Here is a 22,662-nt window from a genome sequence, read left to right on the forward strand (position 1 = left end):
GTATATATCTGAATATATATATGTGTGTGTGTGTGTAAAAATGTATATAACATCAATATGTAATATTCAGGATGCCATTGGAAAACACTACAGTCAAGGCTTTTCCTTCAAATTATTTAAACAACAGATCACATTGCTTATTGAAAACCTTAAAATCAACTTAAGGATTGTTTTCTATGTTCTTGACATAACCAAAAGATTTGGTATCAGCAGGTTATGTTCAGAAAAACATGGCAAGTTAGTAGCCCACTTACTTTACTTTTTTTGAGCACTCCGTGAGTACAATTGAACATCAATTGGATTTTAAGACATATTTTATTCTAGGCACACACACTTAAAAAACCACACACCCCAAAACCAACATAACCAAACCAAAACAGAACAAAACCAGAGTGAAGCTCCCCAAAAAGGACTGTCATGATTTAATCCCAGCTGGCATCTAAGCATCATGCAGTCACTCACTCAACCCACCCTCCCCCCTGAACTCCAGAGGGTTGTGGAGGAGAATCAGAAGTAAAACTTGTAGATTGAGATAAGAACAGTTTAATAACTGAAATGTGTTCTGTGGAATATCCCTTTGGCTAGTTTGGGTCACCTGTTCTGGTCATATTCCCTCCCAACTTTTTTTGTTTGCCTCCTCACTGGCAGAGCATAAGACACAAAAACATCCTTGACACAGGACAAACACAACTTAGCAACAACATCAGTGTGTTACATTATCCTCACACTGAATTCAAAACACAGCACTGTACCAGCTACTGAAAAGACACTAATCCTATGCCAGCCAAAACCAGAATAATGCCAAACAACAAAAAAACCACAGGGAAGAGTTACACATCAGGTTCTTTATCAGGAACTTACAGGTCCAGGAGATGGTGGCTGAGCGTGAGGGACAGCAGTTGCAATAACAAGCTAATTGCTGCAGGACTCAGCAGAGAAAGCAATTCTGCAGATTTACTGTCAGCCCCCAGGTCAAATTACAGTTCCCATGGCTTCATGCACACATGATGACAGCCACCTCTATGGACAAGAGAGCCTGACGAGCTAGAAACCCACCTCCACAGATCCTAAAATTACACTCATCCTCACATAGGCACGTACCCACAGAGGTGCACTACATAATTTCACCCTGCAGAAATTTTAGCCTATGTCTACAGCAATAATTCAAAGACTGCCAAAGAGCCTCTTTGGGCATGGGAATGCAGCTGACAGTACATTTAGAGTGTCAGAAATGTCTCTGGCCTGGATTTTGTGCAGCCCAGCTGATGCCTTAGGATTTCAGCTTTTATATTTTTCATATCCTGTAATTCGTTAGTGTATAATTCTAAACTCCATGTAGCCTGTTAGCTACAGTTCTCCCATTTTGGTCAGACAAAACAATTTCTCTCTAAGTCTAAAACTCAAGGACACCTTACTGTCTCAGGCCCTGAGATATGTAAACAAAAGTGAGTTGGGGGGAAGCAAACCTGGGGTAAATGACTTCATTACCTGAAGCTGTAATTGGAGGATTAACCCCTGATATGCAAATGGACCAAACTTATAAAAGTGAAAACCTGTGACCTGTCATTCATTTTAGGTGTAGCCCCGGGGGGCTTTGACGGCCCTAACGTACCTGAAAGCCTTTCAATAAATATAACTGCTTTTTACTCTCTTAATTTTGTCTAGCCTCTGTAGCCTTACATAGTCCCAACAAGGCATCATAGCAAGCTCTGAAAAATTTCCAGGTACGGGCTGGGAATAAGCATAGGGCCACAGACCTTTTGACACAGGCATTTCACAGCAGCTCCTGTAACCTTGAGGAAGAGAAGGCTTCGTTTTAGACACTGCATCCCTTTGTCCCTGGCACACTGAATTTCTTAATGTAGACATAACACAGCTCTTCTCTGGGTAGTCTTACATGTTCGTGCTGGACTTTTTAGATCTTTCATAGGGGAGTAGCACTGGCTGACAAGATCTACATTTACTGTGAGAAATGTCTCTTCTGCTTCTTCAAGAGCTTCCTCCTCAAATAATGCTCTTTATTATCTCTGTTCCCATTTCCCTACTGAGGAATAATATTGTCACACATTGAAGACTGGGTACAATATTTTCCCTGTTGTAGTAAAAAGGCATTTGCTGAATATAGAATTCAGTGTACAAAACTCAGTAAAGGGCAGATTTATGATATAAATAACAAGTTACACCATCACTGGATGTGGGAAAACATTCCAGAAAACTTAGCAGAAAATTAACAAACCCTCTCAAGTTCATTCCATCCCTCTAGTAGAGTTAAAAACAAAGGAGAAGAGTTTTCATCTTTAAAAAAAACCATACAGCTTTATTCTAGGCAAGTCAGACCTAGCAAGGATGTTTCTTGTTATTTCCCATGACCTGTCAAGACACTGTATTCTTTGGACTTGGGAAGCCTGAGCATGGCTGGCTAAAATGCCACAGATCACTGCTCACATGCAGCAAGTCAGACACACTGGAGTCGCTGTGCTTGCACAGAGCATCTCTGCCTTGTGTTGCAGAGAATTGCTGGGCCCCAGGTGGGGACTAGGAAGGGCATAGATAAATTAAGAATCTCAGGACCTGTTCAAGTAGCTTTCCAGAATCATAATGCTGTTGAGAAGGCCTTGAAGAGAGGTAAAATCTCATCACAGAAGTCTGGTAAATTTATCCAATTGTTTTTTTAAGTATATCTAATTATATTCTTTTACAGTATGTCAACTGGGAAAGGTGCTGGAATGTTATGTGGCTTGTGCTGCTCTTCAAGAAAGTCATAGGAAGAAGAGGAAGGGAAGAGAAGGACATGCAAAACCAAAAGAGTAGTTCAGAGAGGGAAATAGCATGCTTAAATTGTATCAAAGATGATGTCTGCATTGGCATTTCCAACAAGCTTGTACAAATTTCTCCAGGAGTCAAAGACAGTAGGTTACCAATATTACCAGTAGACTAATGCGGTGCGTTCCTACTGGGAAGAAAGAAACTGTAAAACATGGTGATGTCCTGGGTGCATGGGGACTGAAAAAATTTGGTCTCAAGCCTTAGTGTTCAAAAGGAGATGGTGCTTTGTGTAATCACAAAGAAGAAGGGCTTACAGGTCTGTAAGATACTTCAGGCTGGAAAGGACTTCAGGGGATCTCTAGTCCTATGTCCTGCTCCCAGCAGGGCCAAGCTGCTCAGGACTGTCTCTGGTCAGGTCTTGAAACACTCTAGGGATGCAGGATAAGACCTTTCATGGTACATTAAAAAGTACAAGCATAAGCTTGGCTGAGCATTGTTTGTGCTTGGTAATGGGCAACACCTCCACTATTACATCCATTAAATCCAGTTCCCAGAGTAAAGCTGCCTATAGAGAGAGGAAATTAATTTGCTCCAAATAACCCCTTTAGCTTACTAAACAGGAATCGTGGCAGCTGCAGTGAAGATTTTCTACTTTCCCGTCTTGCCATTCCCTCGCAGTTCCAGGCTGCACTCTTTTCCAGTTCAGATCACACTCTCCTTTCTGATGTTTCTATGAAGATCCATAAGATCGAATCCTGTTTTTCTGTGTTAGTAATTCAGCCTGAGGTGGAGCAGTCTAAACAGACCCAATTACACACATGGTTGTCAGTGTTTTCCCATTAACAGACAGTCAATATAAAGACCAGATCAGCTGTAAGGAAAAAAAAAGAATAAATGGATGAACAAAAGTTTTTCTCACCCTCTCCCGCAGTTTCCTCTCCTTCCGCTCTTGCACTGTTGTCAGGTAATTCACAGCCGCGTATTCCAGCACCGAGAGGAACACAAACACAAAACTGACCCACAGGTAAATATCCACTGCTTTGATGTAGGAAACACGAGGCATGGAGGCATTCACCCCAGTGATGATCGTGGACATGGTCAGCACAGTGGTTATCCCTGAAAGGAACCAAGAGAAAGAAATGTTATTGACTGATACAGTCCATAAAGTTTTTTTGTTTTTAGAAAAGCAGAAATTACAGTCTACATGATGATCTAAAAGATGTTCAATATGAAATAAATGTGCATTAAGTATCTGTTCTGCCAGTGCAGAACTGCTCCCCTGCCTACATTTTTGTGCTCATGATGGGTTGAGTTTTGAGGAGTAATGGAGCAGTCAACATTTTGCATTTAACAAACAGCATTTAACTCCTTCCTTAACCTAGAGGGTTTAAACACAATGCTGTTAAAACACATTTTTAACACACCTAATCCTAAGGTCAGGTCTGCTAAGACCAGTGGAGACAAGGACTCCTGTTTCCTAGCTGTACCAATCTGTGTTACAGCTTCATTTTTAAGAACACAGCACTTTCTGTCCTGAGCTACAGAAAAGTGAGGAAGACAGCTTAGTGATGAATGACTTAAAGTGCAAGTTATACATTATATTAATCATCAGATAATACCACCATTTGCTTGCACAATAACTTTAACCATCAAAATGAACAGTTCCCTTTCCTGCCAAAACTTTCATGTTCAAAGTTTTCACACAGCCATGGTTTGTTGCAGTTGTTCTCACCCAAAGAGACTCTGGCAGGAACTGCTCGTCTGTCGATCCAGAAGGACACCCAGGACAACATGACCATGAGAGTGGCAGGGAAGTAGGTTTGGAGCAAGAAGAAAAAGATGTGTCGACGTAAAGTGAAATTTATATAGAGTCGATTGTACCAACCTTTGAGAGAGGAGGAAAGCCAGAATCAGTGAGAACAGCCTGGACAGTAGGCACAGAGACAAGATCTTTCTTTTGTTCTTTTATTTTTAAGACTAGTAAAACAAGAAACTGAGTTTTCAAACAGACTCTGAAGACTACATTTCAGTGACATTATCTCTCACAAGCAGTTAATGCAGCATTAGGTTTAGCAATAGTAGGAAATCGGAAAAGGTCAATACCCGTGCTACTGTAGAAAGCCAGTCTTGATGTGGTGTGAAATTTTTGTATCAAAAACTGAGATAAAGAAATTTTTTCATCCGTTTTCAGAGATTCATTGCCATTTTTCCAATACAGCATCAGATCTTCATCAGTGTAAGCATCTTAGGAAAAGAAGAAATACAATGTGATGTGACTTTATCTTAGAGGTTCAACAAAAGTTAATACATCCAGTCTTTGGCATGAACTAATGGCACAAATAAGTTTGCCAACAGCAAGGGAGTTCAAAAGATCTTCTCATATAATGTACCATGACAACAACAAAAATCCAGGTCATCCTGATTCAAGAAAACAAATCCTCTTTTCGCTCATCATTGAAATGACAGCTAGAATGGCACTCCTCTGAACATCACAGACCAAAAATAGATAACAGCTCAGGAAATAATCATGGGTAAAACACCTTAATTTAGAGGAAGGAGGAAGCATAGACACTTCAAACTATCTTAGAATGATAAAAGCAAAGAGGACTGGTGAGAAGCAAGAGCTCAGAAATATGTTAAAAGTGTAAAGAAAAACTTAGAGAATTTGTACACTAACAGGAACAGGGAATGAGAAGAGGGTTATCAAGATGGTCAGGGACTGGAGCACATGGCTTAAGACAAGAGGCTGGGGGAGCAGGGCTTGTTCTCTTGGGAGAAGAGCAGTCTGTGGTGGGGTCCTGTCATGCAGAAGGCGGCAGAAGCCTTTTCCCAGACACTTTGACAAAATGGAGAACGAAAGGACGAGAGGCAAGGGATGCAAGTCTCAGCAAAGGATTGTTCCCAAGCAAGTAAAAGGAAACATTTTCAGGATCAGGGCTGTCAAATATTTGAGCAAGTTGCAGAGAAAAGTTGTGGACACAGCCCCAAGCAACCCATCATAAAGAGCTCCCTGCTCTCAGGAGAGTATTTGGGCAGCTGATCTCAAGGTCAATGAAAATTATCCTCTGATTCTGATTCTGGCTTTTTGCAGAGGAACATTCAGTTAAACAGCTGGAAGGACCTCAAAACAACTGGATACTAGTCTTGCCATACAATGGAGAAAGTCTACAAAAACCCTTACTGTTCACATTACTTTCTCCACAGAACAACTCCTTCCCAAAGAAGCTGAGCCCAGATCACAGTGTTTGCAGAATCAAGATTATGACATAGGACACTTTCCTTGCAAATTCCTGTCTTGCAGCATAAGGGCTAGATACACAATACTGCTGAGTCAATAGAAGGACTCCTAGTAACTCTGATGAACTATTTTTTCAGGCTCTAAAACAGACAGTATTCTGAAATGTGTCCAATGAAATGTCTGTGCAGCCAGCCTTGGAGCACATCTAGCTACAAACACAGATACAACATACAGCTTTCCAGCTCCAGAGAACATGTCTGAGAGTCCAGGGGGAAGCGGCTGAAGTCCATGTTGCACATTGCTGTCACTGTGACCCTAGAAATTGAAAACAAGAAAAGCTGGTTTCTATGAGGAGCAATCAAGCAAGAATGTTATTGCAGATAATTATTCTGCAGCTTTAAAGCCAGCAATCATGCACGACGTAAGCAAAAAATCCACAGGAAAATGCCTACCAATTCTCCAAGTTCAAGCCAGAGGGATTATACACAGAAACTCCAAAGAAAAATATAATCTCAATATCTAGCCAGGCATTAAAGTGCTGTCTTGGGCATTACTGTTATACTAATGTCAGTACAGATATTTCCACTATGTTTAATATCCAACTATTTGCCTACAAGACTACAATGTAAAGTAACTTCATCATTTACATTTGAAAATTCCCTTATGTGCAGTTTGATTAAGGTTTCCTCATTTTCCCTATTGCTCAGTTCGCTCCATAGTCACCCCCAGAATGACCCAAGCCTAAGGAATATGACCACCCTTATTGCAAGCTACAGAATTCGTCCAGTACATACATGATTAAGGCAAAAGCAGTTTCTTACAGCACTCAATAAACTCTTTTAATCTGAGGGGTGTATTTCCGGGGCAGGGGTTGTAAAATGGGTGCAGCTGGTTTTCAGCAAGTGAGATTTGCTTCTGTTAAGTTTGTGTCTTAGCTAAAGGGCTGCAGCAATCACAGCTCTGGTTTTTAAACTAGTCCAGTTGTGCACAACCTTACATAAGAAATTTTCCAGTGGATCAGTGAACTTTCTCTTGCAGACAGATTTGCAGTGGAGCTCTCGATTTAGGAGGGGCAAATCAGCTGTGACTCATCATTTCAGAGGCCAACTTATGTTGGCTGTGAACATTTTCTGGATTCTTGCAGATGTCGATGAAGAACTTTTCCTCTGTTCCAGGGAGTGTGATCCAAATCCTACCCTGACCTACGCACTCATCACCTCTGAAAGGCACATGCTGTTCATTTTGACTGTAAACCAGAGCAATATTTTGCCATATTTGCAAAATTTAAAGAATGTTTTTGGGGATACACTCCAGAAGGTATCCTGCAAAAATGACCTCCCCTAACTGTGTGTAGCATTTAAGCATTGTATAACTCAGTCTCATTAAAATGTGTTATTTTCTTTCCTTGGCATCACCTGTGGCACAACCTGTGGTCAATAACAGTTTGTTAGTCAGGGACAGCACAGAAACTTGCCTCATCAATATGATATTCCTCAATTAGAGTGCAGTGTCCAGGTGGCTTTGAATGCCCAAGGCACAAAACAGGAATGAAATGTTCCTCAGTCCAGTGTCAATCCCATGCAGACATCTCAAGATATCTGAGGGCATTTCCAGCACCACAGGACACTCATGTTTTTTCAGCTGGATATTGTTCTGAGTGCTCTAAAGCACCACCAGGCTCAAATGCTATTGAGATTTTCTTTCTCCTTGGATTTTACCTATCAAATGATCAATTTGAGTCTTGTGCAATCAGCTGTGGCTTACTCACAGACTTGTCTCTTTTGCGTAACATTAAGAAGTCACATCACCTCCTCAACAGATCACAGAATCAAACTTTATAGACAACCTTTCCTAGTTTTTGAAAATCATTTTACCATAGCTGAAGCGAATAAGTTCCAGAAAGATCCTAGAACAGAAATCCTTGGCTACAAAACATTCAAAGGTCACTGTACACTTAGAGCATGCTTTCTGTCCTGAGGAAATATCCTTTTGTTTGGGCTCTTGAGCTTTTCTCCTCTGTCACTGTGTTTTTCTCTGCTTCTCTTTTTTCATTCGTCTGAAGGAAATTAAATCTGCTGGGATGCTGATGTGAGCAGCCATAAAGGTAGCCTGGTTAGAAGGAGAAATTACTGAGCAAAAAACCTGTCTGCTGAAAAATATGGACAGAGGTCTGCCAAGCCTACCAGCCTGGGAACAAGACAAATCCTTGAGAAGCACAGCCAGCCTCTTTGACATGCAGATAGGGTACCTAGAAACTGGAGACATCCTGAAATAACATCAATAACTGCCAAAAAAAGTGATTTTAAAGGCAATTGATTGTCAGAAAAGGTAGGAAATTATATTGAAAATAAAAAAGGGTCTGAGAGAGCAGAAAACCTCATTATCTATTGACCATCACAGGTGAAAACCAGAAATTACCAGCATCTACTGCCTGTTCAAAGTGGTGGCATCCTACACCCTCTTATCTCTCTGGATATAAGGAGGATATAATTTTTATCCAAAATGAAGCCTTCCTCTGAGAACTTCCCATACTACACATACTTTTCTGTTCCTTAGAAGGTTGAATTCAGTGCATGAACTTTCTACCATCTCTTGGACACCCACCAAGGACACCTGGCTGACTCCACACCCTATGACTCAGAGCATCTCTGAAATGAGATTCTGCTGTCTCACTGGTCCCCTCTGAGCCCACTTTGGAGTCTGTTTCAGTTTTCCCTTCCATCTGTTGGATGATTTGGATCACTTGGTGGTATCTCTATGCACCCACACAAGCAACCTGTCCTAAGTGTACCTGAGGGTATATTGTGGACGAGTTGCTCCACCAATGCTAAGTAACCTGTAACAGTGTATAACCTGGTTAGATAATGGCTGTTGCCACATAATTGATGGATGCTAAATTATTGACTGCTGATAGTAATTTGCAATAGCATGATATGTATATATAGTCACTTTATTAATCACAGGCATAGTTGCCAGTGGTGATTTTGTGGTAGTTTACTGGCTAGTGGTGATTTTTGTGGTATTTTTGATAATCTGTAATAAGGTAGAGAAGTTTAGAGGATTAAGTCTCCGTGTCCTTGTGTATTACAGAATCCTGCAAATCCACAGTCATGGTCTGGGTATACCTGCAGGATGGATAACTGTCCAGGTTATGACAGACATCCCTCAGGATTCTTCTGGCCAACAAATCTACTAGAAAACCAGGATGTCTTTAATACTGCCATTTCAGCTTCAATAAACTTAAATGCTTACATCAACAGGAAAGCACCACAACTCCAAAAAAAAAAAAAAATTCTAGACAAACAAGAAGGAAAATAGGATAATTATAGAGGTCACCATCTGGTACATCAGCAGCTTCCAGTTTAATCACACACTGACCCTGGGATGAACACTTCAGCTTGACTAAGCCCTGCACTGACTGCAAAGAGTTGGGGCCATGCTTCCCCCTGGCTTCCCCCAGCATGGTTTCTCAGAGTTTCCTGCAAAGCATTTTGCACTGGACATTGTGGAAACAGAGCACCAGCAGTGGGAGTAGCAGGATTGGCAGTAGCAATCCTGGTGATCACCAAAGTCAAGCCTAGAGCAAAACTGGCAGCAAAGCCCCAGGGGATGCTCAGGGGCAGCAGGGCTGCTCCCTCACCTCATGCTGTAGAGGACGTGCCCATCAGGGAACACTCGAAGCATGATGTTGTCTGTGGTGGTATCATGAATGAAGGATCTCTTGGAATGCACGAAGAAGACATCAGGGACCCAGATCTTCTTCACCAGCCTGCCGTCGAAGGTCCTGCTCTTGTTATTGGTGCTGGAAAATGAGAGACGCTCATCCTTCCAGTAGTGCCTTAAGTACAAGGTCATAGTGAAATCCTTCAAAAAAGGGAAGAGAACCAAGAAAAGGAAGAGAGGGGTCTGTCAGTGCTGGGCTCTACAACTAGAACACATCAGAAAGAAAACTCACTCCCAGCAGATAGATGAAATCTCTCCACTCTCAGCTCCTGATTCTTTCCTAGGTCAATGCCCTCTGTGAATAGATTTTCCTGACAAAATAATTTCAGCCAAAACAAAGCATAACCAACTAACGAATTTATTACAGTACCCAGCAATGTTCAGTCCCAAATGGGATATAAATATGCCCCAACAGAAGCAATGCCCTGCAGAAATGATTCTTCAATTCTGGCAAAATTATCTTACAGGACTATGGTAGCAAAAATATGGTCAAGAGGAAAAAATTGAAAGTTAGCTTAATGCTCAGGTTAAACACTAAACAATTTATCCCCAAAAGGACTAAATTGTTGCAAACACCAACCAAGTGAGGGAACTGTGTTTCCTGCCATATAAGTGTGTAAATAAAGTTGCCTTTTAGGCTTGTTGATGGGGCAGGAACTTCAGTCACATAAACAAAAACATCTTTTTGTTGATCCCAACCTGGCAGCTCCTGCTTTTAGAGCTGAATCCACTCTCATGCTGAGAGATCAAATACACTTCTTTTCTTTATATTCCCAATTAAGCAAGTGATTATGGGAGCTGCAGCCACCAAGCCCAAGCAGGCAGCAACACAAGCCAGGGTCTCTCCCTAACCGTGTGGCAACCACTTTCTCAAACCACAACTGATCAGTTTGGTGACAGTGACAATCAGTTACCCTGACTCTGCTTCAAAGGGCTGTTTCACAACTGCCTTGCATTGCCAGGAGGTTTTTCATTAATTTGTCAAAGAAGGCTTTAGTGCCAGTCCTCACCTTGCAGCCCTGCACAGTACAGAGCTGGCCAGACACCCACCTCTCTGACCATGGCAGAGACTGGCCTGGGGGACACTTCTGCTCACCCACCTGCAGGTCCTCACCTTATCAGACTGGTCCCAGGCTCCCCCACTGCTCATCCCAGGGATGCTGCCAGCTCCTGTTTCCTACTGGACACGGGACACCTTCCCCTTACATCTATAGTCCCAAAGAAACACTTTCAGCAACTACTGCCACTGACAGAGCTTAGGTTGCAGCCTGGCTAGAAGAGTCAGCCTCAGGGGCCAGAAATCAAACTCATCAGTTTGACTAGAGCTGGGAAAAAGGAAATCAAGGAAGAGGCACAATTGCTGCTTTCTTAGGAGATAGGGCAAGTTATGGTAGAAGTCAAAAAAGGTGTAAAGAAGAGTCTGGCTAGTCAGGGTTACCAGTTGCCTGGCCATGGCATGAGGGGCACAGGACTCCAGGAGAGGAGGACCATTCTCATGGTTTAACCCCAGCCAGCAACTCGGTACAACACAGACACTTGCTTACTCCTCCCTCCCCCCACCTCCAGCTGATGGGTTGGGGAGTAGACTCAGACGAAGCTGGATTGAGATAAAAACAGTTTAATAATTGAAATAAAGTAAATATTAATAAGAATAGTAATGAAAAGGAAGATAAAAAGAGAGAGAGGGGCAAAACTCCAGAAAAACAAGTGATGCACAAGACAGTTGCTGACAGATGTCCAGCCTGTCCCCCAGCAGCGATCAGCCCCTCCCAGCCAACTCCCCCCAGTTTATACTCTGGGCATGACATTCTACAGTGTGGGATATCCCTTTGGCCAGCTCAGGTCAGCTCTCCTGGCCATGCTCCCTCACAGCTTCTTGTGCCCCTCCTCACTGGCAGAGCATGAGACACTGAAAAGTCCTGACTCAGAGTAAGCACTACTGAGCTACAACCAAAGCACTGCGTTATCAGTATTATTCTCATACTAAATCCAAAACACAGCACTGGACCAGATACTAAGAAGAAAATTAGCTCTGTTCCAGCCAAAACCAGGACAGCTGCAAAATGCCTCTGGGCAGCTCCGTCATCAGAGCACAGGGAAACAGGAACCATCAGCCAGGCACCCTCGGCATGGCTTACAGCTGCTGGAGAGGAGGGGAAAGAGACTGTCTGAAGGCACAACATGGGAAGGAGCCCACTGCTTTCCAGGTCACCCCTTTCCCCATCCTACCATACAGGAGCTTTTCATCTTTCACCTTCAGCCCCTTTCTCTCTCCAAACAGCCAACACAGTGGCCTCTGCAATGGCCAGCTCTCCTCTCTCTCCAGTGGCCAACATGGTGCACCAAATGCTGCAAACACAGAGCCAAAGTGGCAGCTGACAACAGCTTCTAAGTATAAAATCCAACTTAAGGAGTCTTTTTCATGGCATGACTCAAAAGAGGCAGTGTGCTGATGGCTTGTTCCTTTCTGACCAGCACACGCACTATTTAAAAGCAAGAAAAGGGGTTTACTTCAGCACTCACAAATAGGAAAGTCCCTTGGAAAACAAGGTTTTACAACAAGCTGGGAGAACAATAGTACCTGCCAGAGGGACAGCCAGTGAGTCTACACAAGTACCTCGACTTTGGCAGTACATTTCATGTTTGTTCCATGCTCCAGGCGGCCTCAAGAGCATGCCCCGCCACTGCACACAGCACAGCCCATCCACATCAACCAGACAGGCACCAGTTTTAAACTCACACGCTTTAAACAGCCCCTGGCTGCTCTCATTGGCATGCACAGCCTTGCAGATACAGTGGGTTGTGGCTGGTAGATGCTCTTCTTTGGGGCACCAGCTGCCTGCTCAAGCAGTGATAGGTAAGGACTGCTCAGCCAAGAGTACCTGATTTGCAGGGCCACTTCAGAGCAGTTTGAAACAAGCCCTGCTTGCAATGGGAAGACAAAGAGGGCATCTTGTTGCAGGCACAGCCAGCCCTGGTCCCCTGGCCAGGCAGACAGCTTACTGCCCACTCTCCTCCCTGCAAACACACATGCTGGGACAGTCTGTTGGAAAAACATACCAACATAACTCAGACCGACCCGGGACAACATTCTTCTACCCCAAACACATGTCAGCAACTGCTCTAGAAAGTACTTGAGCTGGGAAAACAGGAACTATTAACAGCTAAGGGAGAGAACTGACCTCAAAGACTTCTGATGGGCAAGATTTTTGTTGAATCCTGACAGAAAGCACTGTGAGTTATTTACTTGTGCTAATTAGGCCTCTTTGCTGCTCTGACATTATCTTGATATACTAGAGCCCCAGTTCTCCTGGCAGCCATTTCCTATACTGACAGCTCCCTCCCACACACCTCACTGCATGCATAGCCCCAAACCCTCTCTTTCAATATCCAGGCATGCAAGCTCCCTGGTTTTAATCACACAACACAGAATAGTTTGGGTTGGAAAGAACGTTTAAAGGTCATCTAAACCAAGCCCTCCAAAATGGGATGAAGATGTAACTGTAGCATAGTAAAAAACACTCAACCTAAAGCTCTTCCTTTATCTTTACGTTTTGTCTAGACCACAAAATGTGCACAAGAACAGGGAGGAAAAGGCACAAAGAGGGAGGAGCCAAGAAGCTTCCTCTTCTCCTCTGTGTTCCCCTTTCTACTTCTCTTTCAAGTGTTTTTATTCCATTTCCTACAATTAAAAAAAAAAAAAATCACCATGAAACAACCCAAAACCAAACAGTGAAATGTGTGTGAGCACTCATGTTATGTCATGAATGGTTCCCTAAGGAAGAAAACTCCTGCAGCAAGTGCAGCTTATGTGAATTTTACCATATAGCTTCAAACCTTCATATGCAGCTGCTTGTATTTTAGTTGTGACAGATGTTTCATAGCATTGATTATTCTCCCATTCAAGGTCCCTTTTCCCTTCATGCTTTTTATCTTTATCTGGAGATACAGAGGTAAGACTTTGATCACCTGGTTTTATTAAGTCTTTGGCTCTGAATATCAGCCTCTTTGAATTTCAGAGGTGCTGCTAGTACTTTCATCTGACCAATGATTACAAGCCCACAGATTTCAAGTCAGAAGGTCTTTTTATGACTAGAAGTAATTGAGGCTTAGAAGAGGATTACATACCATGTCAACCTCAGAAATGCTGTCCAAGCTTTCAACTTGCACATCCACCCCAACAGGAATCGCAGGGCCTGAAAGAGAATGAGATTTAGATATGTAAATAAATGTTCTCTCACATCATCTGCATTTAATTAGCACTTCTAAGGTGACATGCAAACATTTCTGAGCTAATGTTGTACATTTCTGTCAATGGTTCTTCATGAGGGGGCTGGGGAAAGAGTCAGTGAATAATCATGTAAGGGCCCTTTCAAAACATTGAATTATCTTCCCCTTGGCATATGCTGCAATGTTGACACTTTGCCAGTTAATCCAGAGCTTGGATGAAACATTTGCATATGTTTTTAAAAACTAAGCCATCCCACCTTAAATTTTAGGCCTTTTTGAACAAATTTATCCCCAAGGACAGGGGACTCAGATGAAGAAATGGCAAGCAATGAGCCCTTCCTTGGAGGTTTCTCATTTTTTACCAACAAGACAAGTCACATTAATCTCTCAAGAGCCCACCATCATTTTGATTCATGTTACTCACTGATGATATCACTAGTTTTCCACAGTAGTTTTAAAATTAGCAGCCAGAGAGTTCACAAAGAGTAAATAAGCAGAAAACATCCCATAATGAATGCCCACTCCTCTATTACTAGAAGCCCTGTACCAAAACTTCACTGTAGACTGCTGCTCATTAATGGCCAGGATCTGCTCAGATGACTCAAGATTCCTGTAGTGTGTTTTCATGCAGCTTTTCCCAAATTCTGGTGGTAAGCGCCTCCTGAGACGTGCACACCAAGCACGACCCAGCGGGGCAGCTCAGCAGGAACTGCTGAGGAGCAGTGCAGGTGGATTCAGTGTTGCCTGGTGGTCTCAGTGTGTCGCAGTGGGTCTCACAGGACTCACACCAATGACCCTGCCCGGGTCGTGTCTCCAGCCTGGGCACTGTCAGTGAGTGTGACCATGCCAAAGGAAGCAGAAGCTCTGAAGACGTGTCTGGGACTTGACCAGCAGAAATTAATTTTCCAAGGACCATAGTAGCCTCCATGAAGATATGCAAAGACTTTTAGCAGCTAGATTTTGAACCTGCTTAGCAGTCAGATAATACGTAAGATGCACCACAGTCCCTTTGTGGACTCAGACCCATATTTGCAGTGCCACAAACAGCAGGGCCTGCTGCATGCACATATTTAGCTAGAGTAGCATCTTCCTCGAGACTATATTGAAGCTCTGAATACACCACAAGCCTAACCAGAGAGCAGAAATGCTGCTGAGAGAGCAGCACACTTTTGCAAGCTGATATCCATCCTGTTCCTGTACCTGCAGCAGCACGTACAGACTCCCACACATCTTCAGGGCTTTTGAACACAGCCTTATGTTTGCCTCTGCTGGGGGAGAAAGAAGCACCAACTCAGCCTCAGTAGGGAAAGGCTGATCCCCATGCCCTTGAGACAAGATGTGACCAACCCCACAGCAGGTTTGCCAGGGCTTTGATAAGCCAGCCTCACCTGATTCCAGCAGAGCACACTGTCCCCTTCCCACGTGCCCAGCTCCAGCCTGTTATGCCCACAGTGTCTGTCAGCAGCTGTGCTGGGAACAGGCACCTCGAAGCAAGCCCTGTGGAGCAGGACCAGGCTCCTCAGAATGACCAATTCCAGTCTGAGTGACTGTTGCCCCCAGCAGAGAAGCTCTAACAGGGCTAACCCAGCACTCTGAGATGACTCCCAGATGCTTACAAGCACCTACATGACACATTCAGACACACGGCTCTGCACTACGTGCTTTAAAAAAATTGCCAGCAAACATTTGCAACTGAGAGAAAGAATTTTTCTATGACATTTCTCTCGCTCAGTAAAACATGCTTTGCTTTATTGGGCTTTTTTTTTTTAAACAAGATAGCAAAAAGCACTGTATCTGTGGTGACGAGACATTTTGATGTGCAGTACAATCAACAGAGAAACAACACAAGCCTGCTGATGGCAGTGTCCTGTTGGTAGCCAATTAGACTTGTTTTGCTCAGATACCTTGTGAAGTCATACATGGTAGTCAAGAAGAGCTTGGGCAATGATTCTAATACTTATCTATTTCCTTAATGCATTCAAGTACCTAAGAGCTCTTCAGTGTGGCCATGCCTGTGACACTGATCTTGGGCCTGTGCTACAGCGGGGCTCGATGCTCAGAGAAGCCTCTTCAGAAAGGCTCCACAGCCCAGCACAATCCACTTCAGGGCAGGCCCAAGGCTGCCCTCAGCACTGCCCTGTCTGGCAGCAGAGAAAGTGTGTGTGACTAACATTACCATTGCCACATCCAGCTGGGGACATCGCAGCCGTGCCCCCCACAGACATGCCGTGGCAGGCAGGGTGCTAATGGAGGAGAATCGAGGTCTCTGCCAGGATAGCCTCACACTGCAATCAGGCTGTGCCAGACGAGGATGGCAGCAGCTGGCCGTGGTACTTCCCACCACATCTCCCTGGTGGGAGCCGAGGAACACATGGTGGGCTGCCCCCCACAGCTCCCAGACTGCAAGAGAGACTCTCTGTGTATGGATCCTTAATTTAGCCTTGATTCAGGAAATCAACACCCACCCATAGTCTATTTACTGCTGCGATTTCTATGCTTCTCTGAACACTAATCACAGATTTAAAAATACCCAAAAAACAAACAACTAAAAACCAAACCCATAAACATAAGAACACTGCCAAGCTGGTATCTGTCCCGCCCTCCTATTCCTTCCCTACCTGCTCTTGAAGATAAAATACTATGTCCATGTTCTTTTCTTTGTTCATGTTCCTGCATCAAACACTCAATAACCAGAAGTTATCTCATTGCAAGGACAAAGCCTAAGGTTCAGTTTGGGGCTGACACAAAGCTTTGTTAACCCCAAAATAAAGGGTGTTCTTTGTTAAGGTGGATGGTCTGGAAAGTCCTTGAGAGAAGAGGTCCTAGGCTGGATTAGGTGTCTTTTCTGCAGCTGATCACAGATTTGGGGGGATGATAAAATAGTGATTGTAATAGAGAGAGGGAGAAATTATTTGAACATTGGACTCAAATGTTTAGTACTTAATACAGAAATGTAAAGATGAGACTGCAAAACCAATTTATCAGCAGAAATATTTACTCTGTCTTTTTTTGGGCAAACTCCTACTACAATCAGCTGGAGTAATCACTACTTTTTCCTTCTCCCTGCTCCTCTTTCAGCACCTGGGGCTGAGGCAATGAGAGAGCACACAAATAGGATATGTTGAGACACCAAGACCCTTTGGAGGAGGTTTAGACAAGAAGCTGGACCGAGCAGGGAAGGGTGAGTGAAGGGCCAGTGGGGACAGCCTGTGAGGTAGTGACAGGAATCAAATGATCACCAAGTCCTGCTCTCAGCGATGAGCATAACTGATAATGATAATTGCGAATTCACTCGGCCCATCACTCTACAAAAACTTCAAGATGTAGTTTTGCAGAAGCACTTGATGGAAGCAACACTGAAAGTGCATACAGCTTCTGAGGCAAAACAGAAGCCCTGTCTAGAAATTACCTCTTTAAACCACAGAAACAAACCCTGTGTTTCCTTGAAGGTCATGTTGGCTACAGCACATACCATTGAATTAAATGGCTGTTGATCACTCAGAGAGAAATATCAGGAGATCTTTGGTCTCACTAAGCCATGGAGTCAATTAGGAACTCCCAGCTTTTTAATCCTGTCCCTCTGGCAACTAAACTGTTGAACCACAGAGGCTCTGGGTGTTTTGCCAAAATCCTCATCAAATGCCACTAGAGATGAACAAAAAGAAAAAAACCTCTGTATTGAGAGGGAGCAGGGTATGATGAGGGTGTGAATGTGAACAAACAAGAACAGCTGAGATGGCATATGACAAACTGAACTGGTAGACAGAACAATTAACTTAGATTACAGCATTAGATGCAAAATAGCCCTCATCAACCAGCCTTTCTTTGTCATAAGCAATATTTTACCATTATTCACTTTTTCTTCAGAAAGAAGAAATACAGAAGGATCATCCTAGAGAAATATAAGCAACAAAAGACTCGAACACTTTAACACCAGAGAGATCTCAAAGCTCAGGCTCCTCTCTAGGATGTTCACTGCTGGACAGGCAGCTAAATGGATCCATGTGAAAGCTGGGGATATGGCTGACAAAAGGAAGCAGTGCTGCTTTGCTCAAAGACTGCAGTCCAGCAGAGTTTTTTAGATCACAGTTTAGAGTCTCTGAAAAATATCAGCCAAATTCATGGAATTATCTGAATTAAACAAGTATTTACAGTACAAGGTCTAGAGATAACTTGTATAGCCTTCAACTGAAACATTTCTTCCAGAAACAGCAAACATGTCAACATCCTTTATCCCCATCACTGTCCACAGCAATATCTTGCAGAACACAAATCTTAATTCAACAGGACCAATAAAGTCAGGAAACAAATCCTGGACTCTTAAGGCTTCATAGAAGTCACAGGCTTCTCTTTACAACACAGAAATGAACCCACCAATAAACACAGCACAGCGGCAACTTCCAAACAAACTCAAGACACTTGCACCATCATTAGCAAATTTGACAATTTAAAAATTGGAAATGGAAAATAGGAGATTTTCCTTTTGATGGAGATATTTATATTTGTGTGTTGAGGGAGGATTTAAGTGACCTGAAGCACAAACTGGGGCTGATGGGAGGGAGAGCACTGCTTTCTCTCTTTTATTGGGTAGTATCTGTTAGCCCCACAATTTCTGCATGGGATTTACATGCAACATGATGGAGCACCCTTGCACCTTCTCACCATAAAGGTACTGCCTTCTGAAACTGAATCAGACACATCTTATTTCTGTAAATTCCTACACATCAGTGTTCTAGCCTCAGCTCAAACTTTGATGTTAAAAAGCTGCTCAGGAACCAGCCTGTCAAGGTGCTTGTGGCTTCAAATATTCATTCCTTTGCCAAGCTCACAAACTGGTGTGCTGACAATCAGTGGCTCCTTATTTCCCTTTCCCTTGCAGCAAACTGCTCTGTCTTGAGACCTGCTCTTCAGTGAAAGCCATTACCCATTCAGCCTAGGTGCTGCACACAGAAAAGATGGTGTTCAGAATACCTTTAGAGAAGACCCACCGCGCATCTGCATTCAGTGGTTGTACAAGGAGAAGAGATGTACCCAATGTCCTGGGTTGCAGTGTATTCTATTACCATCCCCATCAGCTGTTGAAATCAGGCGGGGCAGTGTTTCCTTGCCTCCTCCCCCCAGACTATCTTGCTGTTAATGGCCCATCATTGTCCTGCCGCCTGACTCAGAGATAACTCCCTCTGGACTATCTTCTGTTAATGAGCCTGATCAACACTTTGCCTCATGACTCGTTACCCCATTGTGAGATGCTCCACCCAGAGGGAGGAACCAAGCATCCCATCGTGGATATAATCTGAGGCTGAACACCAGAGACACTGGCTTCCCACTGGATTTCCAGAGGACAGGAGCTACACAGCCACCATTGGACTTCCTGAGGAAGAGCAGACTGTTTTACTACAGGATCACTGCTTCAGAGGACTGCAGCCACCATTCTACCAGACTGCTACCACCACCCTGCCTAACAGGGTGTCAGGTTGTACCTTGACTCTGTCAGTTTGACAGTGTTTTTCTTTTACCTTTTTTTTCCCTTTTTCTTTAATTTCCATTAAATTGTTATTCTGACTTGGTGCCTCCCACTGGTTTGTTTTCAAACTAGTACACCCAAAAAGCCTCCATTTTGGGTGGGTTCTGTCATGAAGACTTTGTGGCTTGTTTCATATTGCAGAAACTCCTGTTTGAGTATCAAACTGCCCCAGATAGAATGGGATGTCTGGCCTGTGGCTAACCTCTCCAGGGAACCCAGGAGGTTTCCACAAGTCCTGTGCAGGAATGACTTCAGAGAAAGTCCAACGTTAAAGCCTGTTACATCCCAGTGTGTCTCCACACCTAAAAACACCCACCAGTGAGCAGCATGAAAGCTTCAAAGGGTGAGTCAGTTGCCAGTTAGAACTGGGCACAAACGTGGTTTCTATTTCTGACCACTGGAGTAGGCTTTGGAAGATAGGGAAGAGTGTGCTACCATGAAGATGCCTGGAGTCAGTTTTCCACTCCAGCTCTGAGAATAAAGCTTTGTGACGCCTCTGATTTTTCTCTTTGGCAGTGCTTTCAAAGGCATGTTTGTTTCTCTCTGAGACAGTGTCTCAGTCCACTCATCTATCTTGGAAGGAGGGAGGCCCTGAGATAAAAATATCTACATGGGAAACAAGCAGGTTTGAGATTTCCTTCCTGACAAGTATCTCATGCACACCCAGAGAGACTGCAAACATCCATAAGAGATCCATCCCATGTCTGCAAGAAGCAAAACAGCTTTCAATGTATCTTCATTTATGTGTGTGTGTGTATATTTACTTTTTAATGAATGTATATCTGATTGGGACCTCTTAGGTGTGGGCAGCTTCCAGGCACAGAGCACCAGGACGTGCTCATCACCTGCCTCATGCCTGCAGAGCTTCATCTCTCTGCATCTCACTGACAGCTGTTCATCAGCAGAGAAGCAAGTTCTATTCCAGTTCTTGATACAAACACTCAGTGAACTGCTTGTGCTTTATTCACCCCACTGTTCACCGATCCTGGCAAAAGCACTGCCCAGAAAGGGCAGTGAGGACCAGCTGACGTTAGGCTACTAGGCTATGAGCAAATATAATACAAGTAAAGCATTAGGCTGGTCCTCAATAAAGAAGATACAGCTATTTTAAGTATCAACTAAAGCTGCTTATTCACAGGCTCCCTGTAAAATACGAGATGTCATAAATGAAATGCTTAAAATGAGTGTTTAAGGAAGGCAGGAAAACAAATATTTACATAATCTTTAAATATTAATAATAGTAAATAATACCTGAACATCTGCTAGCTAGAACAAGGTCACTGACATGGAGATAACTCCCTAAGGGTCAAAACCCCTGCAGTCTCTTTTAGCTTAGGGAGGCTCTTTGACCATCAGCAAAGCAAAAGAACTTTGTCATTGCCTCTGTACCCAGTTGCCTGTCTCTAATGGGCTGAGGGCAGGCAAGACAACCAAGCTTATTGGGCTGTTAATAACACAACTTACACAACATTTGTTTGCTCACTTGCTCTTTACAAAAATACTTTTTCTTGAAAAACCCTTCACCTTTCTCTAACATTGGGGTTTTTTTTCCATCTCACCTTGCATAACCCGAGCCTTCTCTGCCCATTGGTCACAGCTGTGTTGGGCTGGCAGCTTGCTGACTGTCATCTGCAGACCAGCAAGAGTCACTGTGGCCACCATAAAGCAGCCCATACCCCCGTCCCCTTTTTAGCTTAAGGTGAAGTTGCAGGCTGGCCCACCAAGCTTGGGAACCATCATCATCACAGTACTGGGTTTCTTTTAGTGTTAATACCACTCACAATTTACTTAGGGTATTATTTAAATTTTCCAGAACTGAGGTGCCTTTCCCACCTGCAAGGTAACATCACAGGCCCATTGCAATGCCACAGAGCTGGAATCACAATTAGACCAGAGAGGGTCTTAGGGCAGCGACCCATCACAGCCACATGTATCCCACAGCCTCCTCTTCTCCACTTCCACAGTACAAAAGTCTTTTTATCCTCCACAGGTCAGATTACATCAGTTTGACTGACATTGCCACAGCAAAAAGCTGGAAGCACTCATGGTCCATAGCAAATCGCTGTGATTGCCTGACGAATAACATTACAGACAGAAATATGAGGAACACCTCTTACCAGACTTTTGTTTCCTTTCCTTTATGTTTTTTTCCATCAGGCTTATCATCTGTCACTAAAACCACACCGTGCAGTTCTGCAGCTGAGCAAGAACCTGTAGCACCTGCTATGTCCGTGTGTCTGAGTCAGGCTTTCCAAGGCTGGAGCCTCAACAAAGCTGTTTCCATGCTTTGCTGCTTCTCACATACAATTTCAGTACACCTTTGTCCCAAGAATCTCTGCAAGTTAAGGAGGTTTTAAGCAAATTTTTTTTTTTAAATGATGAATTTCCATTATAAAAAAGGGAACCTTCTCAGCAAAGCCTCTTAGGATATTTCTCAATTTTATAGACATTTTTCCAAATTTTGGCTCTAAAAGAATCTTGATGCCGTGATGGGAGGTAGCATGGGAAAACAAGGCATAAGAGAGATTAAAATGCAGTTCCATTAACACTAGAGGAGTGACTGTGTAATTCAGTGTGTCTGTTTGCTGTGACCTGTGCTCAAATGTGTTCTTCAAGGACTCTGTGACACTGATGAAAATAGTTAAATTCAGGTCTGTTTCCAGAAATACAATGCAGTGGTGCCACTGGGCATCAAACCATCAGCACAACAAAACAAAACCCCACAGCTTCCCCCCAAAACAGGTATGATGGCCTGGCACACATCCAGTTAGGGGGAAAAAAGTTAAAAAATCACCATGGCCCCCCAGCTGTCTCCAACTGAGTCAAGGTAAGGAGTCCAAATATTCTCCCAGAGAAGCCCCATCATCCCACCCGTCAGACCAGCATGTCTTTTGTCCAGAGGACAGATCAGCTGCAGAGGGGACAGATCAGCAATTCTAGTTTTTCCATATCAGGCACTCAGGAGTCAACAGCCAAGCTTCAAAAATTGAGATTGGCTGGGGGAAAAAAAAAAAAAAAAGATCTGAAAACCTAGGACAGCATCCTCTGAGCTTATAGCAGGGGAGGACATACCTGGGATTTAGGGTGGCTTGTGCACTTTGGTGAACTCACACTTTTCCAGCCTATTCATAAAGGAGCCCAGTGCCTCCAGGGCCAGCTCCCAAACCTCATCCCTGAGTCT

The 22,662-nt window shown here is 43.5% G+C and overlaps 1 protein-coding gene across 2 annotated transcripts in view; it reads right to left on the reverse strand.

Moving 5' to 3' along the window:
- The window catches only part of LOC125323270 (gamma-aminobutyric acid receptor subunit rho-2-like), a 35,895-nt gene that overhangs the window by 4,601 nt on the left and 8,632 nt on the right, over nt 1-22,662 (reverse strand). For both annotated transcript variants that reach the window (XM_048298109.1, XM_048298108.1), the window contains exons 3-8: nt 13,856-13,923; nt 9,645-9,868; nt 6,237-6,319; nt 4,870-5,010; nt 4,499-4,651; nt 3,686-3,882 (exon numbers count right to left, since the gene is read on the reverse strand). In XM_048298109.1, the coding sequence (XP_048154066.1) occupies nt 3,686-3,882; nt 4,499-4,651; nt 4,870-5,010; nt 6,237-6,319; nt 9,645-9,868; nt 13,856-13,923 (866 nt within the window). The remainder of the gene's footprint in view (nt 1-3,685; nt 3,883-4,498; nt 4,652-4,869; nt 5,011-6,236; nt 6,320-9,644; nt 9,869-13,855; nt 13,924-22,662) is intronic.

This window comes from Corvus hawaiiensis, chromosome 3 (genome assembly GCF_020740725.1).
Source record: "Corvus hawaiiensis isolate bCorHaw1 chromosome 3, bCorHaw1.pri.cur, whole genome shotgun sequence".
Lineage (NCBI taxonomy): Eukaryota > Metazoa > Chordata > Aves > Passeriformes > Corvidae > Corvus > Corvus hawaiiensis.